This window comes from Podospora bellae-mahoneyi, assembly GCF_035222275.1.
Source record: "Podospora bellae-mahoneyi strain CBS 112042 chromosome 1 map unlocalized CBS112042p_1.2, whole genome shotgun sequence".
NCBI classification, from domain to species: domain Eukaryota; kingdom Fungi; phylum Ascomycota; class Sordariomycetes; order Sordariales; family Podosporaceae; genus Podospora; species Podospora bellae-mahoneyi.
In genome coordinates, this window is record NW_026946360.1 from 731,080 (window position 1) to 751,467 (window position 20,388).

The following is a 20,388-nucleotide window of genomic DNA, read 5'->3' on the forward strand; positions in this document are numbered from 1 at the left end:
TGTATTAGCTCTCCTCGCTCACATGGCGTTCTCTACGTATCGAATTGCATAAGCTACCCGATGGCACATCAACCTCCTCAAGTTTAGCCCCCGCTTGGCAACGAGTCTCCCAAGCGTCCAGCGGGCGAAAGTCCGTCCTCCTCCATTCGTCCCTTGGCATAGATGGGTGAGTGGGAATGGGGTGAACAGTTCTGAATGGGAAGCTCCGGAATGAGCGAACCCAGAGCCCTACATGTCACATCTTGGCTTTTCTTGCCGTTCCCTTGGCTTTCTTGGCGATTCTTGAGCCAGTCTCCCTTTGGTTCCCTCCTCCCCCCGATCGGTCACCGGGATACGGCTCACGGCGAGAGACACAGACCGGTCTGCCCACAATCCGAACCATGAGGCTCTTTGTTTCTCCGAAACACGCGCGGGGTAATGAATTTTCGGATGAACGGAAACCTTTCATGACCACAGACCACCCAACTTGACTGGGACCTCTTCCTTCGTGTTCACTTGTGACTGCGGGGAGGAGGAGAGACCAGTCTGGGTTTAAGATCAAGTGGTAGGGGTGCCAGGCGAGGCGTTACGTAACGTCGTGTCTTTGAGTGGTCTAGGCTGTCGTGTGATCACCTGCCTGTTCTATGCCCTGTTTGGCGCTTGCGGTTTTGCGAAAAGAAACCTTCTGTCTCAGAAATTGAAAGGCAAGCAAATTGCCAGCATTCTCATCGGCCTTGAGGTCGCTAGAATGATCACTGGGCTTTGTGCATCGAGGCTGCTGCACGAAAAGCTCAGCTTAAGAAAAGAAGAAGAGAAAAGAGTTATGGGATATGAGAGCTTTGGGGAGACCCTAGGTATGCTTAAGCACACGCCTAAAACCCACCAAGGTGTGTGGGGTCATCTGCCTACTGTACCCGAGCTGAACCCCATCTAGCATGCACTGAGGACCCCATGGTTTTAGATTATCCCACGTTCAGGTTTGCCCCGCTCAGCAAGGCTGCCACTGATCAGAATCTCTGTTTCCTATTCTGGTGCTGGAAGAGAGCAAAGTCAGCGATGGATACGAGAGAAAGATCTTCAAAGCTGATTTGAGTAGATCATAACGATATACTGTTGGAAGCATGTCTCGAACAGTGTGCATCAAATCATTCTTAGACGGCATTGAAAGATGCTCGACAGGGTCCGAAACGCAGATAGCAGGTCTTGTGGAATAGATCCGAAACGAGCTTCAGAAGGTGGACAAATGAGTCTGTGAAAACAGGCTTGAAGTGTTGAAATGGCAGCGAGGGGACTCGCCAATGTCACTGCAATTCTTGTTCCATTATTCATTATCCGTCATGGTATACTGGACTCATGACATTCAAAACCTCATCAAGCCACGATGCGCTTAGCCGCACCGTTGTGGATCTGATATAAAGATGACCACTACTCTTTCGCTTGATCTTCTGGCTCCTCCACCGGCGGGGTCTTTTCCTGGCCATGTTCCTCCTTCTGACATCGACACTTTTGTGCTGACTTCTGTTCAAGTTCCCGCAGCTTCTTTGCCATGCCGACATTCTCTTCCTTGAGCTTTCTGATAAAACCAATAGCCATCTCGACCACATCTAGCTTGCTGCTCGGGACGCCTGGCCGGATAAGCAGCTCATTGTCTGGTAGTAGCATGTCGTCCCGATCACTTTCCGAAGGTAGGAGCTTCTGAATCTCTCGTATTGCAAGTGTCAACCGATTCCGCCGTGTCTTCTCGGATAGTTTGTGTGCGATGCGCTTTGAATGGACCTTCTCCGCAGTGAACTCCTCGCCTTGAGGTAAGGCGAAGTTTGTGGCACCATTTCCATGGTTCAAAACCATAGGATCATGACTCGGCTGAGCACAGAAAATATTGGTGCTCGTGAAATCGAACAGATCTGGGCTTGATTCGTTGGGTTGTCTGTCCGACAAGATGGTTTGAGGAACGACTGGCACGACAGGCAATCTAGTGGGTTTGGTGATACGATGTGCACTTCGTCGCCTGGCTTTGTGTGTGGCGTTCCATGTTGACAGAGGCGGGCAGAATTCTTCAACACTGTCGTGCTGACTTTGATTGGAATCGGAGTCTTCCTCGGTGGTTGACCGTTGTGGGGGGGCGTTCCATTGAAAATGCCCCGGGGACTGTTCTGAAGACGCACGAAATAGGTCCCATTCGGCTTGGACAGGGGAAGTTGTCTGCCGAAAGGAAGGATGTAATATGGGTAACTCGAACGACCCGGCGGGAATAGAAATCTGTAGCCATGGGTTTAGCATGCTAACAACAATCAGCCAACTTGAAAACATACTTGCTGACGATGAAGCAACGAGCGTTGTTGGTTCATCCATCCTTGTGGCCACAGAGATGTGCTATTTGACTCGAAATTCTCTATCTTCGACAGACCAGCTTCTGCAAAGTCAAGATTGATGGGAGGAAAATGTGCGATATCCTGCTGGCCAGGCCATTCTGAAGGGGAGTCCCTCGGGTCGTCCAAGTGCCTCTCTGGAAACGAGCTGTCAGGCCCTGAATCAGGGCGATAGACCGCAAGGCTGGGATGCATGTTGGAGTAAGACGAGCGACGTCACCAGGGTATTTGCCGTTAATTCCAGTTGCGTCCGTTAAGTCCAGGTTCCAGTAACTGCGCATGGACAATGCGAATAATATCGGTGATGCACAGGCGTGTTCCAGTGGGTTACATGCCGGGTCATGTATGCAAGAAGAAGGCTGTCGTGCATTCCGTGCGCTTGTTGCGTCTGTTGCCTAACTCGCGATTGATGGACTCGAGCACACCATCTCTGGGAGGCGGTTTGGGCTGATCATCATCAGAGAGATGCGAAGGGTATAAGTCTAGGCTACTCCAATTCACCGAGGCTCGGTCCGTTGTAGTTCCGGACTGTACAATGAGTGCCCCCATTGCGGTGGCGTTGGCTTGCAATGCAGAATGGACGCTCATAGGGAAGAAAGGAAGCGAGGGTCTGCAAAGATTGGCAGCAAGTTGGGGGAGCCAAGAGCATTCACGTAAAGAGAACGTAAAGGCTTGGGAGAGCCGGTTGCAATAGGTGGGCAGCATCGGGGTCCTTGTTCATTCCAACAAGCCGAAAAGGGTTTGTTCACCTCGCATCGCGTTAGAAGACGTGCTCAGCGCCACGGCAGCCCCTGTTCTCGACTGGATAGTCTTGGACGCTAGCTCATTTCCACCACCACCCTCTAAACATGATGACTGCGTTCCCACCTTGAAGCGTGAAGCATCATTGCTTTTGGGATCTGCTGCAGTACCGGCAGCTCGCTTTCCACGCCCCATCGGCCTAAACCTTGATTTTGGAGACGAGCCATGTCCAGAGTGCCGGGAACGGTCCAGACTCGTGAAGTATTGACTTGGCTCGCTTGTTCGACAAAACGCTTGCTCCAGACCCAGGCCACAGTAGAACCCACTGACAAGCTGATTGAGAACCACTCCACGCCCTTTGGTATCTGGTGATCGTTTCGCTTGGTGATGTCTGAAATTGTTGAGGGTGATGGTGCTTGGCAGCTCGTCTCCCAGAAACAAAAAGCTCAGGAGTGCCCCCATGTCCTAAGACATCTCATAACGCACCCTTCCCACCAACACATCATTGTGACTGACGTCTCCGCGGCCCTTCCACGATGCACACTTCACAGACTGAGAAGTAGAAGGCCGGATGCTACCGTCATAATATTGCCACCTGCATCTTCCTTTCCCATCGCGGCCGCCCGTCAGTTCTTTTTTGTTGATCAATATTTCCGTCATCTTCATCACTCCCACATCCTGTCGTTCGATAACAAAGCGGAAAAGCTGACCATCGTTCCACTCCAAGGGTTCGCTGATTTTTCTCAGTCTCGGGCGAGAAGCAGCTTGGCGAGAGACGCCAGGCGTCTGGTCCGTAACAACATCACCGACCCCTCAATCCCCAACTTCATACCGTCATCTCACACTCTCCCAATGGCTGTGGACTCAGTCATGTAGTCCTCGATTCTCCAATTCTGCAATCGAACCATTCTGTTGGACCCGGCTCATTGATGCGGTGTGCGTGAGCTCGTGAGCTGGTTGAAGGGAACGCTGGCGACATGCTGGTGGACGCCCGGCTGGGTGTTCATTCGTCGTGATGGATTGCGCAAGAGAATCCCTGAAATGTCGTCATGCGTAAAGGTGGGCGGGTCTGGCCTTTTGTGCTTTTTGGGCGGATGGAGTTCCGTGTGCGCCCCCCACACTGCCTAACGCGATTCAGCCTAGCCCACATGTGAATTTGAGGCAAGGAGAGACGGGGGTGATTTTCATGAGACCATCGAGAGTCGAGAGAGCATCGATCGTCCTGTGTGACGAGAACAAAAATGCTAGGAAAATAGACATATGTTGAGACAGTTAGATGAAGATGAGAGATGTCTAACCAACTGTAGAAGACACAAGGGGTGGAGGGCAAGCACCTTCCTTTAAGAGCAGTGGGCAGGGTGTCCTGGCCAATCATATCAAAGGCCCCACCTACCCCACGCCCCGTCAAACAGCCCCAAACACTGACAGCAACTCCACGCCATCGACGCGAAAGTGAGACCAGCACGCCTTCACCAGCCAAGACGATAGCAACACCAGAGAAATCGTGGCGTCCTCCAGCATGCGCTTCACAATCGACCAGAAGCACGGAATCCCCCCTAGTCCCAGCTGATTTGGTCCAGTGTCACAGACAAGCTTCCTGGGGAAAGTCTTGGTCCCGCCATGGCGTCCGGGACCTCGACGATGCCCAGAGATTTGCGCCATTGTCTGACGTCTGCCGAGCCACTGTGAACAACGACATCTGAAGATTTGTTAGTTGTATAGGCAGAGAAGTTGTAAATAGAAAGGGGGTTCTTGAGGGTGTCTTCGAAGACTTTCAAAGACGCAAAGAATTTATTGGTTCTTTATGTCTTTCCCATCCTGAGTATGCCGCTGACACGTTCGACCCTAGCGTAGGGCGCCCCTGTGCAACAATAGAGCCGAGCGATCAACGGGAAATCGGCAAGGAGGACCTTGGTGACGGCAACGGATGCAAAATCTTGCAAAGAAACCACTTGTTTCCCGGCAAATACACCAACCATAACCCGCCAAATGACAGGCTTTGCTATGGCGTGCGAATTGGGGCGGCGGAGCTCTGCCAAAACCCCGGAAATACGGTCACTAATCAAGGAATCCCCGTAATCGACATGGCAAAAATATCTGTACCGCAAGACCGAGTCTCCATTGCTTAGGAGTCCCTCTAGCGGTCTCGGAGAAGCCAGGCGACATGACTCCACCCACTAACATCCGATACACGCATCAATGTCATCGATGCCGCTGCGATGGACAGAGCTGGGTCTAGCACCCGGAGATGGGATAGCAACACAAAAAGGGGACTGGTCCGTCTCTCATCAATTCCACCACGACGGTCTTCGCCGCCTTTTTGCAGCTTGTACTTCCTATCACAGAAATATAGTGGGATTTCTGCATTGGGGTGTGTCATCGTCTCCCGCGCTTCAGGTGGATCGGCAACCACCGAAAAGCGAGCGATCCCACTGCCCTCCACGAAACTGAGCCCTTCTAGTGGGTTTAAACACCTCAGCCTCTGAGCTCGTGCTCGATTATCGGATCCCAGACCCTGGCTGCACCCCTGTCTACCGACGCCATCTGCTGCACGTTCGCCTACCGTGGGCCCAAGAGACTACCAGAAGACGCACTCCAGCTCATACCGATTATCGCTCACACGTTTTCCTGATTGAGCGGAGCGGCCGGGGATTCTCAAGATATAAGACTTCCCCAGCGTCCGTTTCGTTCCGTTGCTTGATCCTAGACCCACAGCCATCCGGACATCAATCATGGCTCACAACACCACCGCCAGTCGTGTGAAGCGATTCCTTGGGATCCGTCCCGAGGATGAGCTCCATGACGCCGACTTTTACGACGATGAACTCTACCTCGAGTCTGAACCCTCGGCCAAGGAGGCTCTGGCTCATCTGGTGCCCACCGCTGACGGAATCAAACACTACTTCAGGGAGCTGTTTCCGTTCTGGGGCTGGATATTTCACTACAATTTGACATGGTTACTCGGAGATCTCATTGCTGGTAAGCACTGCCTGCCAGTCACTGATTCAGCTGTGTCTGACAAACCTTCCCAGGCATCACTGTCGGGTTTGTTGTTGTCCCTCAGGGTATGGCCTACGCTGGTTTGGCCAATCTGCCCCCCGAGTTCGGATTGTACACCAGCTTCGTGGGATTTTTCCTCTACTGGGCCTTTGCCACCTCAAAGGATATCACAATCGGCGTGAGTTCTTCTGATATCACTTTTGACTTTATGATCAAGAGGCTGACACAAAATTTTAGACCGTTGCAGTGATGTCCACTATTGTTGGAAACATCATACTCGACATCCGAGCAACGCAGCCTGAACTCGAGGCTGAGGTCATTGCACGAGCTCTGGCTTTGATTTCAGGCGTGATTCTGCTGTTTATTGGACTTACCAGACTTGGTTTCATCGTCGAATTCATTCCGCTCACAGCTATCGGCGCCTTCATGACTGGTTCTGCCATCAGTATCGCCGCTGGACAGGTGCCGACAATGATGGGAATTTCGACTGTCAAGACTCGCGAGGAGACATACAAAGTCATTATCAACACCCTCAAACACCTGGGCGATACCAGGCTTGATGCTGCAATGGGGTTGTCGGCCTTGTTCGGTCTTTACTTTATCCGCTGGTTTTGCGGCTTCATGGGCCAACGCAGCCCCACCAGATCCAAGATGTGGTTCTTCATATCCACCCTCCGCATGGCTTTCATCGTCATCTTGTACATTCTCGTGAGCTGGTTGGTCAACAGAGGCGTGTCGGATGCGAAGAATGCCAAGTTCAAGATTCTCGGCAATGTCCCAAGTGGTAAGTGGCTACGTTTGACAATACACCTCAGAGATTTGGCTGACTTGTGTCGTGTCCAGGTTTCCAACATGTTGGTGCTCCTGAAATCAACACTGAGATCTTGTCCGCCATCGCACCTCATCTTCCGGTCACTGTTATCGTCCTGCTGATCGAGCACATCGCGATTTCAAAGTCTTTTGGGCGTGTCAACAATTACATGATCAACCCTTCGCAGGAGCTGGTGGCTATAGGTTTCAGCAATGTCTTTGGGCCATTCCTCGGAGGCTATCCGGCCACCGGTTCGTTTTCGCGTACAGCCATCAAGGCAAAGGCTGGCGTCAGAACCCCCCTCGCCGGCATCTTCACAGCCGTCATTGTGCTACTCGCACTCTACGCGCTCACATCGGTTTTCTTCTACATTCCTTCGGCATCTTTGGCAGCAATCATCATCCACGCTGTCGGTGATCTTATCACACCTCCGCGGGAGGTGTACAAGTACTGGCAGACATCGCCTCTCGAAGTTGTTATCTTCTTCGCCGGCGTGTTTGTTTCCATCTTCACCTCCATTGAAAATGGTATCTATGTCACAATCGCTGCGTCTGGGGCTGTTTTGCTTTGGAGGATTGCGAAAAGCCCAGGTAGCTTTCTGGGCCGTGTTCAGCTGCAGCACGCCAGTCGGGACAGTATCCTCAAGAAGGAGAATGTCGACCAATCTGCCCTGGATGGCGAGAAGCATTCGGCGTACCTTGATCTCGGCCGCCGTGACCAATCCAACCCGCAGGTCCCCATCACATCACCGTACCCCGGCGTCTTCATCTACCGATTCAACGAAGGTCTGAACTACGTCAACTGCGCACGACACTTGGACAAGATGACGGTGTATATCTACAAGCACACTCGAAGGACGCAGCTCAACAAATACGACAAAATCGGCGATCGCCCCTGGAATGATCCAGGCCCGCGTCGCGGTCAGGTTGTGGACACTGAGGAGATTGCTTCCAAGCCCAAGCTCAAGGCCATCATCCTTGATTTCAGCGCTGTAAACGCCATTGATGTGACTGCCGCCCAGGCTCTTGTCGATCTCAGGACTCAGTTCAACAAGTACACAGATCCCGAGGCTGTGGAGTGGTATTTTGCGGGTGTGACAAACCGGTGGACCAAGCGGGCGCTTGTCGCAGCTGGGTTCGGAGTTGACAGAGGCCATGGCGTTGAAAGGGCAGGGGGGCCCCGGGAGGATGTTGTGGCTGTTGCCGGGGTTGATCCGGATGTCACTGTTGGGAGGAAGGAGAAGGAAAGAGGGTCAGGGGATGTGGACTTGGAGGCTGGTCACGCTGGCTCTGGTGAGAAGCGTGATGAGATTGCACCCGTCTCTTCTGGCGAGTCGAGACCAAGTGGGAAAAGATTGGCGCCGATCTATGGTGTCAATAGGCCATATTTCCACATTGATGTTGAGACTGCGGTTGCAAGCGTGGTGAGAAATCTGGAGAGAAGAAGGGACACGGAAGATTCCAGCTTGGAGGTTTTCTAGATGAAGAGCGGGTCTTTGTTGGCTTTTTGATTTTGTTTGGCAAGGCGTTGGTTGGGATATAATGACATGATGGGATATGATGATACCTGAAATTGCGGTAGATAATGGATCTGAACATGGCTTTTGATTACCTATTTATTCGAACGGAATGATCTCGACGTGATGTGACTTTTACCACACCAACATGAGCATGATGAGCAACTCAAATGGTAGTTGAAACGCTTTGGTTCTTGGAGGCTCGTGCATATGCACCTAGACAACCAAATTCGGTCCCGAACCATAGTCGCGGGAATCGCGGCACTACCTTGCTCTTATTGCCATGTACCCAAGATGTCAGCCGAAAGATATCGAGATCGACCCGCGCCTCCTCTCTACATCGGGTTGCGGCTACCACTCCAACGTCTGAACCTTATTGCCATTCGTGATTACTCAGCCGTGCTGGTATGCGGTTTGGTAGATGTCGTGTCGAATCATGATGGCGGGGTACCGGAATGTTGTCCTTTGCGTGCAACCCACGAGTCCACCTATCAGGTGTCACGGCATGTCAGCTCTACTTGACCAATTCTCGTACCATAACCTCCGCAGTTCAACCTCGACCCCACATCTCACTTCGGTTTGAATTTCATGTCAGCAGCATCACCAGATTCAGCCAGCTTTCAAGATGCCTTACACGCTCCAGCCCATTGCCCAGTGGACGGCCATTTTTGGCCCGGCTGTTTACACCGGTCAGCTCATCCCCGTCCCATTTCAATCACACCCACGATGCTAACTTTCTTGAGGAATCACACTAACTCACTCCACAACCCTCTCCCTCCTCGCCACATCTCCTGTCTTATCTCCCCCAACAGAGGAGAAACTTCTTGCTAAGCAATGGCATCTCATCTACCGCCAGGGCCCGAACTGGGTGCCTCCTATCATCAACTCCGCCGCGCTCTCCAATGTCTACCTCTGGTATAATCACTCCCAAACTCGACTTCAGGGAGGGCTCTATCTGCTTTCTGCTGGAATTCTGTGGGGGGTTCTCGCGGTGACGTTTTACTACTTTGAGACGGGGATCAACGGGGCGTGCAAATGGCGGCTGGCTAGGTTGTTGAAGGATGGTGAGGGAACGGGGAAGATTGTAATCAAGGGGATGAAGAAGAGGTGGATTATTCCTAGTGTCAACGGGCATACCGCTTCTGAGGGGAGTAAGAAATGGGGGGAGGAGACGGGTATGAGGGAGTTGGTGATGGAGTGGGTGAGGAGAAATCAGTGGCGGTGGATTGCGGTTGGGGTTGCTGGGGGAATCAGTGGGTGGGCTAGTTTGGGGAGGTTCAGTTGAGGGGATGGATGGGTGGGAGGGTTGATGTTTTCTCTTTGGGGATGCAGTAGTAAGCAGTCGTGGTATAATCTTTCTGGGGTGATTCCGGTATCTACTATGTAAAAGCCCGATTCTCTTAAGAAAATGTTCTTTAATAATCATAAAACGGAAATGTGTTCGGGCAATTTTGACATCCTCTCAAAGATATGGATTGAGAAAGTCCTGAAGGTGCACTTACACGTAACTTTCCATCCATGATACATGGAAATTCATTTAAAATACACTGGTCAGAGTGTGCACGGACCAGCCACTACGACTGTCCCGCTTAATTGATCGCGTCGCGGGCCGCGAGTCCACTTTTTTGAGCGCGTCTTCCGCGCTCCCAAGACAACAGCGCAACGCAGTCTTGACAATTTGGAGCTGCGACAACTCATCACCATCTTTTTTACGTGCCATGTACTTTGGCCAGCTCACCTGGGATATCAACACTCTTTTAAATCTACAATGATAGCCCCGTCGTCCCCAATTACCTTCCCAGCGAGCTCGTCTCCTGTCAAAGCCAAGAGACCTCGCCCAGCAGAACCACCGAAGCAGCACAAGCCCCGCGTTCTTGCTGGATTCCTCGCAGACGACGATTCAGACGAAGACGACAATGACGAAACTACACAACAGCCGTCGCCGAAGCGGCGAATGTTGGACTACGATACCCAGAATTCCGAAGTAACCGCGCATGATGGCAACGAGCCTCAAGAGACAACGCCCCCAGAGAGCCAACCGCCCCAGGAGTCGGAGGAAGAAGCAGAACGCTATGATCGTCTCTTTGGAACCCAAGCCACGCAAGTCTTCCCTTCTCAGCCAACACAACCCTTGCCCGATTTTCTTCAGGATGACGAGTTCGTTCCCGCCCTCTACGGCATGTCAACATGCTCCGGAAAAACAATCCCGATCCGCGAGCGCAAACCTACCGAGTCCGTTTCCTACGCAGCAATGGTAGCGGCACGGTCCCGAACAAAAGAAGGCCGCGCAAAGAAGAGCTATTTTGGTATCGACATACACAATCTCATGGACAAGGCCGCTCAGGAGCTTGCGAAGCCACGGAAGAAGATGACGGCGCCCATTGCGCCCCCTGTACATCCAGACGAGCCACTGCTGTCCGTTGAACCCCAAGCGCAGCCGAAAAAGCAACGGCGGACACTTCTCTGGACCGAGAAATACAGAGCCCGGAACTTTATGGACCTCGTTGGCGATGACCTGACAAATCGTCAAGTGCTACGCTGGCTCAAGAAATGGGATCCAATCGTCTTTCCTAACACAGCCAAAACTCGTCCTTCTGCTCGCCGTCAACAGCAGCAACAAGGTCAGGAAGAGGAGGAACGGTTGCACCGCAAAATTCTCGTGCTCCATGGTCCACCAGGTCTCGGCAAGACGACGCTGGCACACGTGTGTGCCCGGCAGGCTGGATACGACGTTCTCGAGATCAATGCAAGTGACGACAGAAGCAAAGATGTAGTCAAGGGGCGCATCCGGACAACCTTGGGAACCGAAACAGTCAGAACTCTTGAGAACAAGAAGGCGGGAGAGACCGGGAAAAGAGACAAGATTGCGCGGCCAATCTGTGTGGTTGTGGATGAGGTGGACGGCGTGGTTTCTGGATCCGGAGCAGGTGGTGAAGGAGGGTTTGTTAGGGCGCTTATTGATCTTGTCACTACCGATCAGAAGAATTCTTCGGGACAGGGAGGAGGGAAGAAGAAGAAAGGGGACGATTTCCGCCAGATGAGGCCGCTCATCCTGATTTGCAACGACGTCTATCATCCTTCTCTTAGGCCACTCAGACAATCTGGTTTGGCAGAGGTTATCCATGTGGGGAAACCCACTGTTGAAGCCGTGGTGACCAGGTTGAAGGGTGTTTTCGAGAAGGAGGGGATTCCCTGTGACCGGGATGCCGCACGAAAGCTATGTGAGGCTGCTTGGGGAATGACCAGTGGGCAAGATGTTCGGAAGGGTGCAGAAAGTACGGCCGAGGGCGATTTGAGAGGTGTCATGGTGGTGGGAGAATGGGTTGCCGGAAGGCTCAAAGCAACCTCAAAACAAGCCACACCTTCTCTTACCCGACAATGGATAGACCAAAATGTCATTCAAGATCTAGCTCATGGAGGAGGAGGCGCCAGAGGCATTGGTCGCGGCGGCGTCAGAGAAATCGTCAACCGCATCTTCCAAGAAGGCGCTGGCTTCCCTAAACAGAGCCTCCCCGCCGCCGCGAAGAAGAATGCTCTTCACGAGCAACCGCAGGCCCAGCTAGGCATCTCTGAACAAACCAAGAAATATGCCATGTCTCGCCTGCGTGAGATGATTGACACAAGCGGTGAGGTTGACCGGATCATGACAGAGATCTTCCTTGAATACCCCAACCGCGACTTCAACGACGACTCCTTCCTGACCAAGCCCGACATCGCCTACGAATGGATGCACTTCCACGATATCTGCTCCTCCCGCATTTTCTCGGCCCAAGAGTGGGAGCTAGCGCAATACATCTCCCAACCCGTCCTGGCATGCCACCACCTCTTTGCCTCCGCGCGTCGTCACCAGCCGGCTGCGCACGAAAGGAAATGGGGTGAAGACGACCCCAACGAGGCACCTCCCCTCCCCTTCTCCGGCCCCAGGGCCGACTACGAGGCGCGCGAGGCAGAAAAGCTCAACCGCGCCATCCTCCAGGGGATCCAGGACTCTTTACCGCCCTCACTATCACGATCCTTCCGCAGCCCAGAAGACATCGCCACCGATTTCCTTCCTTATCTCGTTCGCTTGGTGTCACCAGATGTAAAGCCTGTCGTTATTGGGGGGAGCGACAAGACCGGTTCCATCGCGAGCGTCAGACGAGAGGGCGAAAAGGCCATGGTGAGAAGAGCAGCCAACGTGCTGGCCGAGGTTGGGATTCAGTTACACAAAGGCAAGATTGAAGACGGTAGCGGCGGGTTGGTGGGCAGGACGACGTGGGTGTACCGGATGGAGCCGTGAGTTTTGCCCCTTTTTCTTGGCCCCACTTTTACCACAGTACACGCTGACATTTTGATACAGAGACTTGGATACCTTGGCCACCTTTGAGACGGCGTCTGCCTCCCAGTTCCTTTTTTCCCAAGCACCACCGACACGATATGCCGTCCGCCAAGTGTTGGATCAGGAGCTGGCCAAGACGATTGCCGCAAGAGAAACAGCCTCTCGCCAGGCACGGCTCAGAGCCGGCGGCGGTATCATCCCCCATATTGATGACAACAACAAGGAAAATACCCCTGATCATCTACAAAAGCTGGAGATGTTAAAGCAGCAGGACAAGATAGCAGTCAAGAAGGACTTTTTCGGGAGGATTATTGTGCCTAAGCCGGTGTTGAAAGATTCAAGTGGGAATGGAACAAAAAATACAGGGGCCGATGGGGAAAAGAAGGACAGGGTTTGGGTTACGTATCATGAAGGGATCAATAATGCTGTGAGGAAGCCGATAAGTTTGGAGGAGTTTTTGAGGGGGTTTTAGAAACTGTTGATATGCATACTGTTGTTGCTTGTTTACTGTACTTTTGAATGTTGTGCAAGCAGAGCGGTGCATAGCAGGCATGTAGCGTTAGGACTTCAGAGATTCTTGAAAGAAAGGCCTACACGTAGCTGCCTTAGTGGCCCTTTGCACATTTGCATTGCATAGGAGTCTCTTTTCATATACCAAGCGGGTGCAATTTGTCACAAAATTGCCGAGCTACCTCACATCTACATCTACAAATCTAGTGAAGCCCTAATGAGCTCCATATAACAAGAAGAAAAAAAGACGCAAGAAAAGAAACTACAAGTAAGATTACCCCCACCACCATGGGCCTCAGTATTACGTTGTCTGACGTATCACTAACCCCAGCTCGCCAACAAATGTGACCATTCACCTTTCCTCCACTCCCCTAGAACGACATTGCACCACTGGCAAATCACCAAGGCCATCCATCTTTTCTCCACTCCCTCTCCACCCAGTCAACTTTCTGGTCTTCAAATTGCGGTCGCCTTGCCCATTCCAACATTCGGTCCGCAAAACCCTATTTTTTTTTTTTTTTGAGTCCGTCCCAGTCTCCGGGATCTGCCAGGAACCCGAACAGAGAACTAACGGGTCCGCCAAAAGAGAGGTCGTCATGTCCGGTACCCGTGAAAATAATCGAACGCTTTTAACCACTGCAACTCGCTTTGCTCTTTCAGTCTGTCGTCTCCTGTAGTCGGTCCTAGGATCCACTCGCCACTCCTGGTCAGCCAGCTGATGTCGCTATCAACATCCACGACCTCCAGCAGGACCAGCCGTTCTTCGGAATGGAGCTTTCTTATGAGAACCACCCCATCCTTTGGCGTAAGTAATGGCCTTTGTGATCAAGCGTTTTGTCGGGTCAAGGTTGTAATGGTCATCTAAGAACATCCCCCAGTCGTCTTCAAAGACCAAATAATCTTGGGCCCGCAGAGCTCTAAGCAAAGACTATCCCCGTAGGGATACTCGCGGGGAGTGGACGCTGTGAAGACCACGGGTAGAATGCTGTGGAAGGGCTGGTTGTCTGGGTTTGGAGTCCAGCCATGGATCAATGGTCTTCGGAGAGTGGGAATACCAGAGACGAGTGTCGAAGGGGACTTTGGTTGACCACGAATTTAAAGTTTTGGCTCAAGTTGTCCACTTCCGGGTTGAACCTGACAGCTGCGTTCTGGAGTTCAACTTCGCAATTATGCAGAAGTGAAGTGTGAAATCTTCTGCAAACGTGAGCCCGAGCTTCTCTCGACACATGGTACAGGACCGAAGGTTGACGAACATGCCAACCAACTCGCGGACGGTAGTTGGTCCCCGGCCGGCGCAGAATCTTGAGCACATTCGCTCTCAATTCGTCGCGGGTCGTCCATGCCCAGGTATTACTCTCTGGATTGAAGCGCTCCTTTTTGCCGAGGAGGTTCCGGCCCATGATGTCTGCCCCAACCAAGCGCGACTTGTCGCTGCCTTCCAAAGACATGAATTCGTCCCAAGCTCGGGCGCGGGTCTCGCCGGATAGATGCCGAAATCGACCAAAGCTAAGAGCCACTTCCGTCGAAGGCATTTGTGTTTCGGCGGAAAGGCCTAAATCACAGTAATTATAGAGTTCGACATGAGTAACACGCCTTTCTTCATATATCGTGCTGCGTCATGGTGGCGGACGTAGGGGGCTTACCGTGTGTTCTCAAGGCTGTGATTCAAAGTTAACAAGGCAGGAGCCAGGGCCTTACTCTAGCTTGTAATCTGTCAGCTCCTGTCTCTCCAGGATAAGAAAAGTCTCCCGAGCCGGGTCGGGCACTCAGGTGTGGCATTGAATATTTCGATTGAATTCTCGTGGCCTAAATGCGGGCGGAAGTATGGCGTATCGCAAGGGGACCCAACTGCATAATAAATGAATAAATAAATAAACGGCATTGAAGCCAATGAAGAAGAAGAATATCGATCCAAATGCGGATTTGTTCCTCTTACACGGCCTCGGAGCTGACGCTGTTCCCATTCTCCGTTCCAGAGACACAACCTCGTACCATGAAATTGTATCCTCTCACCGCTTCAGCCGCCGGCTTGACTTTATGACGCGATTTGACACCAGTCGCCATATACGTGATAGCATTTAGCACCACTAATTTGAAAGAAGAGGAATTTCCAACGTAAACACGTCACTGATCTAGAACATGCCGCAGGCTGAGAGCAGCGTATCAAACACAAACGCTACCACGGGCTAAGGGGCGTTTGAATTATGTCGAAACACTGATAAGGTGCCCAGTCAACAAAATCATGAACCTCACTCTACGAGATAACTTGTCTCAACTGCTCCTTCGCCAAACCGACACGTTCATGATGACGAATCAGAGGGAAAAGAATCAGGGAACCAGCATATGTGGGGAGATCTGCCATAAAGATGGTCACGTGGACTATGTAACGAACTTGGAGAAAACAGTACAGAGCCAAACTGATGAACCTGTGATGACAAGTTCGGGATGAAATACAGAGAAGCAGAAGTGAGTCCAGCACACTGTAAGTCGAATGTCCATTCTGTCTTTTGGGGCCTTTGGTGATCCTCAGCTTCGTTCCAAGAAATTAACATACCCCGAGTACCTCCTCGGCGATCAAGATTCAACATGGACAGGGAACAGAGGTGGAACTAGAGAACAAATGCCGGACCCACAGGTGTTCGCCGATGTGGAAGCTCCACAGGGTGAAGGTCCCCGTTGTTCGGCTGGCAGTTCCAGAAACAATGGGCTCCGGGAGCAAGGGTCTCCTGCACAACCGAGTTTCTGTTCGGCGAGTGGTGAAGGGGAAGCTGAGATCCGGGATGTCGAGAAAAACGAAGGGCGGCTCGTGGCTTGGGGCCAAAAGGGGATGATCGCCGCAAGCTCATGCCAGTGGTGGTTAAAACAGGATATCAGCGAAAACATCCAGACCAATCAGTGGGTTACCGTATACTAGCCAGAGGGAACTGTGGAGTGGTGAAAGCCTGTTGGCCCTTGGGCACAAACTGAAGTAGCAGTACCCATGTTGTAAGTAGAGATATAAATATACATGGGCCGCATGAGCCCGAATCTCAGCATGTACACAGAAAGAACCATATTCGAGAATTCCAAACTTGGGCAACTGTCCCACTACCCTCACTTGACCAAACCGACCTCAACCAATCAATAACCCCATCAACCCTCCCGCCGCAAACGTCGCCCCGACCGTCAAAAAACTCGACATCGACAGCAGTGAAATCCCCGAGATGCCATGCCCAGATGTGCAACCCCCAGCCATCCTCGACCCCAAGATCATCAAGAATCCACCCACCGCCGCGCTCAAGGGACTGACAACCACATCCGTCACCTCACCAAACTTGGGGGCACCGTGCGACAGGAAATACGACCCAACAATAACACCCGCAGAGAACAGCATGTTCCTGTACTTCTCCGGCACCAGCTTTCCACCAAGCATCCACCCGCCGACTTCCTCATACGAAGTAGACATGCCGACCAGGCAACCCCTGACAACCAAGCTCAGCAGCTGCGCTCCGGCAATCAACATCCCGCCGTAATAAGGAGGGATCTTGGCTTCTGGGCCAACTTCGGTGAATTTGGCTGCGGCAATAACGATGCCGACAAACATGGCCTCCAACGCAAGCAACAAAGTCCCCTTGCTGACCCCCAGAACCTCGTGGACTGTTGCTTTTGGTGATGGTGATGCCGAGCCAGCCTTTGGTGGTGTTGGACATTGGGTGAGCAGTGGCTTCAGGAACCCTGACCAAACTACACCGGCAAGGGAGGCACCGGCGAAGGCGTACACTCCTGACTTGACACCTACTCCCAGCTGGGCGAGGACTGTGCCGGGGCAGGCGCCGGAGAGCATCATTCCTGAGCCGAGGAGGATACCGCCTAGGATGTTGCCGTCGTAGGGGCCGAACAGCCCGAGGCTGGAGGCGGCACGGGGGACGAGGTTCGGATGGTTCGGTTGGAGGGCTTGGGCTATTGAGACGGTGGCTCTGAGGGGGTGTTAGCTTGAGATGTGAGGAGAGTGACGAAACCAGGAGTAGACGTACGCTGAACCGGCAGCCGCGGTGAGGAACGTTTGGATCATGTGGAAGTTGGTGAAGTTGAGTTGTGAGATGATGACCGAAGGTTGGAATACTCCTGATGCTGTCAAGGCGGCACCAAAGGCGGCGCCTGTGAGGAGGGTGTTGATTTCTGACATTGCTCCTGTTTGTTCGGTTTGTTGTCCCTGTGAGCGAGAAGCACTTTCAGTTGGTGTGTTTGATGGCAAAAGTGATGAAGATTCGCCCGGCTGATTGTGACTTGGGAGAGAAGACGACATTGGGATGGAATGATCTTGAGATGACGAGCTAGAAATATTATACTGTTATGTTATGTCTGTGCCCTGGTCCAGGCGGGTCTGTTCTTTAATATCGGCGGTTCGTTCACTCTGCGGGCTTCGGGGAACAGTCTTAACGGCGGCGGACGGACGTTCAGAAGGGTGGGATAGTGGGGTATCAACGAACGTCACCTCTTCGGCCACCACACCACCATCCCAACCTGCGAAGTTGCTGCAGGGCATAGCTTCAACGCAGGGGGCCAGCCTTGGTGGCGTGGGCATGCCATCCTGCCAGATGATTACGAATCCATCAGCGAATCGTGGGTAACTGTCAAAGCATCAACATGAGATGTTTGGTCAGTGGAGCACCTTTGCCATGACAGCTTCAACGTTACCGAGCTGACCGACACCTTCCGAGAACATGTCTATTTTGGTCAATGCAGGGACAAAATCCCGATCACAACCGTTGCCAACACGTGGGACTTTACCGGCTTCCAGAGCGAGCGAACCAGCAGTGCCCAGGCATGACGCACTGAGACAGCTTTTCCGCCGGGGACCAACCAGGGCACCGGGTGCTTCGAGAAGCAAAAGCAAAGCTGGGATTTCTTTGTGGGAAGAGGTGGTCGCCGATCGTGCACAGGCCACCCGGCGCGGGAACCGCATATCGGGGTCCAGTGAGTCTCAACCCCGGCCGCCCCCGAGAATCCGGGGCTCGGCAGTGGGCCCCTAGGTCATATCTTATCCCCGGAGCTGACAAGCCTATGGCGTTCACATCGGCGAGCTGCATAAGCAATTGTTTCAGAGGCAGTGCAGTATATGAAACGGCATCCGGGCTTGGGTAGCTGTGAACTTGAGGTCCCCGACCCCAATGTTCCATTGTCATCATCACCGATATTCATGCATTACATCGACGCCGTTTTATGTCAACAATTATCCCTGCTGTACTACGGGATGGCGGCTTTACGCCTTGTGATCTCACTCAGGACCTCAAGAGGATGTCACGATGTATTGAAGTTGATCCCCGACCATGTACATGACGGGACACATGCCCTTGCCTGGTCCCCGGCTCAGAGCCCTTCTCATGGAGCGACCCGGTGCTCCCGAATCTCGGTCGTCTGGAGTTCTTCTTGTATGACGGTCGAAAGCTACGTCGGCGATTAATCCTCAGCCTGATGTTAGAATAAACTTGTCACAAATAAAAGCCAGAGGTGACTGCCCACCAGTTCATCCATTCTATTTCATCCAACCATCGTACTACAAATTATCCGAACACTCAACATGGCATCTCCGATTGTCCACCCCATCTTTGAGCCTGTCACGGGCACCTGGCAATACATTATTGCTGACCCGTCCACCCTTGCCGCCGCCATCATCGACCCCGTGCTTAATTTTGAACCCGCCCGCAATACCGTCTCCACGGCCACTGCTGATTCCTTGCTCGATATCGTCGTCCAGAACAACTACAAAGTTGGTTATCTTCTCGAGACACATACCCATGCAGACCATCTGTCTGCTTCCCGGTACCTCCAGCTCAAGCTCGCGCAATCAACAAACCCGAAAACAGGGATTGGCAAGCGCATCGTCCAGGCCCAAACCACATTTGCCCAGAAATACGGAGTCGAACAATCCGAACTCGAAGATGTTTTCGATTTTCTTTGGGAGGATGACCAGACTTTCAGAATCGGTGACTTGGAGGCAAAGGTGGTCCATCTGCCTGGCCACACGCCTGATCATGTTGGATATTTGATTGGCGGTTTGTTTTTGTCTCTTTCCAGCTCTGTCGGTGATTTTGATGCTGACCGTCTCACCTTAACCACCGCAGACAACATCTTTTGTGGCGATTCTCTGTTCCTCCCTGACGTTGGCTCAGCCCGTTGCGACTTCCCCGGAGGAGACGCTGTCCAACTGTTAGTGCAACCCTTTGCCCCTTCTCTCTGTTGTCTTTGCTTCTACTCCTTCCCTCTCATCAAGCCTTCCTCTCGCCCATTTCCCTTTTGCATTACCACGTTAGCACAGTACCACATGACCACATTGGCACATTCCCCTCCTTCAACCATACTCCTTTTCATCTGATCAGTAAAACTAACAACTCCTTTCTCTCTATACAGCTACCACTCAGTCCAAACCCTCTTCTCCCTCCCCCCACATCACAAGATCTACACAGGCCACGATTACCCATCCGGCGACCGCAGCGACCCAGTCCCTTACACGACAGTAGCCGAGCAACAAGAACGGAACAAACACCTCAAGATTGGCACAACACAACAAGAGTTTGTGAACTGGAGGCAGGAGAGGGACTCGGGGCTTGGGGAGCCGAGGTTGCTGCACCAGAGTCTGCAGGTTAATATCCGAGGAGGGAGACTGCCAAGGAGTGGGATGTTGGTTTTGCCTTTGAAGGGGACCAGGGAAGTGGGGGGTGTGAGGCTTTGAGGATGGGCGTGCCGGGTGGTTGTTTGAATATATGAGATGTGTTGATTGTGGATTGTCATTGGGCTAACACCCTTTTGTTTGTTTACCTAGTGCCTATACCCCAAGGGCTATTACGTTGGAAAGAATAGTGACTGATACGAGGAGAATCTTACGTACATTTTGAGCTGGACAGCTCCGCCATCAATTCCGGTTTATGGAGTTTGATTGGGTACACTGCTGCTGCAGTTGGACCCAAAGCTCTATGCTGTTGCAGTGCCAATGCAACAGCAAGACAGACGATGCACAGTGAACACGCGACGGTGTGGCACAGCTATAGCCGTTGGTTGTTTACTTCAGCACAAGATCTCAAATAACCCATCCCCGCAAGAAACTGGTAAATATGAAACGATCGCCCTTGTACATGACTGGATAGCACTGGGATCTCTGCTCTTT

The 20,388-nt window shown here is 52.3% G+C and overlaps 7 protein-coding genes across 7 annotated transcripts; 5 read left to right on the forward strand and 2 right to left on the reverse strand.

The window, feature by feature from the left end:
• Positions 1-1,264: 1,264 nt before the first annotated feature.
• Positions 1,265-4,990, reverse strand: QC761_123460 (uncharacterized protein). Its single transcript, XM_062875611.1, has 2 exons — positions 2,292-4,990; positions 1,265-2,238 (listed from the first exon to the last, which is right to left on the reverse strand). The coding sequence occupies exons 1-2, from the start codon at positions 2,541-2,543 to the stop codon at positions 1,405-1,407; spliced, it is 1,086 nt and encodes a 361-aa protein (XP_062736193.1). The 5' UTR covers positions 2,544-4,990; the 3' UTR covers positions 1,265-1,404.
• QC761_0027070 (uncharacterized protein) lies at positions 4,731-5,218 on the forward strand (the record flags this gene model as incomplete). Its single annotated transcript, XM_062872185.1, has 2 exons — positions 4,731-4,752; positions 4,944-5,218. 2 exons carry the CDS (start codon positions 4,731-4,733, stop codon positions 5,216-5,218), a joined length of 297 nt encoding a protein of 98 aa, XP_062736194.1.
• Positions 5,219-5,821: 603 nt separating this feature from the next.
• CYS14 (Photosystem I iron-sulfur center) lies at positions 5,822-8,578 on the forward strand (the record flags this gene model as incomplete). Its single annotated transcript, XM_062875612.1, has 4 exons — positions 5,822-6,068; positions 6,122-6,267; positions 6,327-6,873; positions 6,933-8,578. 4 exons carry the CDS (start codon positions 5,822-5,824, stop codon positions 8,378-8,380), a joined length of 2,388 nt encoding a protein of 795 aa, XP_062736195.1. The 3' UTR covers positions 8,381-8,578.
• A 98-nt stretch (positions 8,579-8,676) lies between these two features.
• QC761_123480 (uncharacterized protein) lies at positions 8,677-9,701 on the forward strand (the record flags this gene model as incomplete). Its single annotated transcript, XM_062875613.1, has 2 exons — positions 8,677-9,105; positions 9,160-9,701. The coding sequence occupies exons 1-2, from the start codon at positions 9,042-9,044 to the stop codon at positions 9,699-9,701; spliced, it is 606 nt and encodes a 201-aa protein (XP_062736196.1). The 5' UTR covers positions 8,677-9,041.
• Positions 9,702-10,184: 483 nt separating this feature from the next.
• Positions 10,185-13,347, forward strand: ctf18 (Chromosome transmission fidelity protein 18; the record flags this gene model as incomplete). Its single annotated transcript, XM_062875614.1, has 2 exons — positions 10,185-12,691; positions 12,756-13,347. 2 exons carry the CDS (start codon positions 10,185-10,187, stop codon positions 13,204-13,206), a joined length of 2,958 nt encoding a protein of 985 aa, XP_062736197.1. The 3' UTR covers positions 13,207-13,347.
• Positions 13,348-16,160: 2,813 nt separating this feature from the next.
• Positions 16,161-18,146, reverse strand: QC761_123500 (uncharacterized protein). The gene is made up of 2 exons (XM_062875615.1): positions 17,258-18,146; positions 16,161-17,200 (listed from the first exon to the last, which is right to left on the reverse strand). Exons 1-2 carry the CDS (start codon positions 17,527-17,529, stop codon positions 16,357-16,359), a joined length of 1,116 nt encoding a protein of 371 aa, XP_062736198.1. The 5' UTR covers positions 17,530-18,146; the 3' UTR covers positions 16,161-16,356.
• Positions 17,044-19,956, forward strand: QC761_123510 (uncharacterized protein; the record flags this gene model as incomplete). Its single annotated transcript, XM_062875616.1, has 2 exons — positions 17,044-19,433; positions 19,635-19,956. The coding sequence occupies exons 1-2, from the start codon at positions 18,805-18,807 to the stop codon at positions 19,954-19,956; spliced, it is 951 nt and encodes a 316-aa protein (XP_062736199.1). The 5' UTR covers positions 17,044-18,804.
• Between the last annotated feature and the right edge of the window lie 432 nt (positions 19,957-20,388).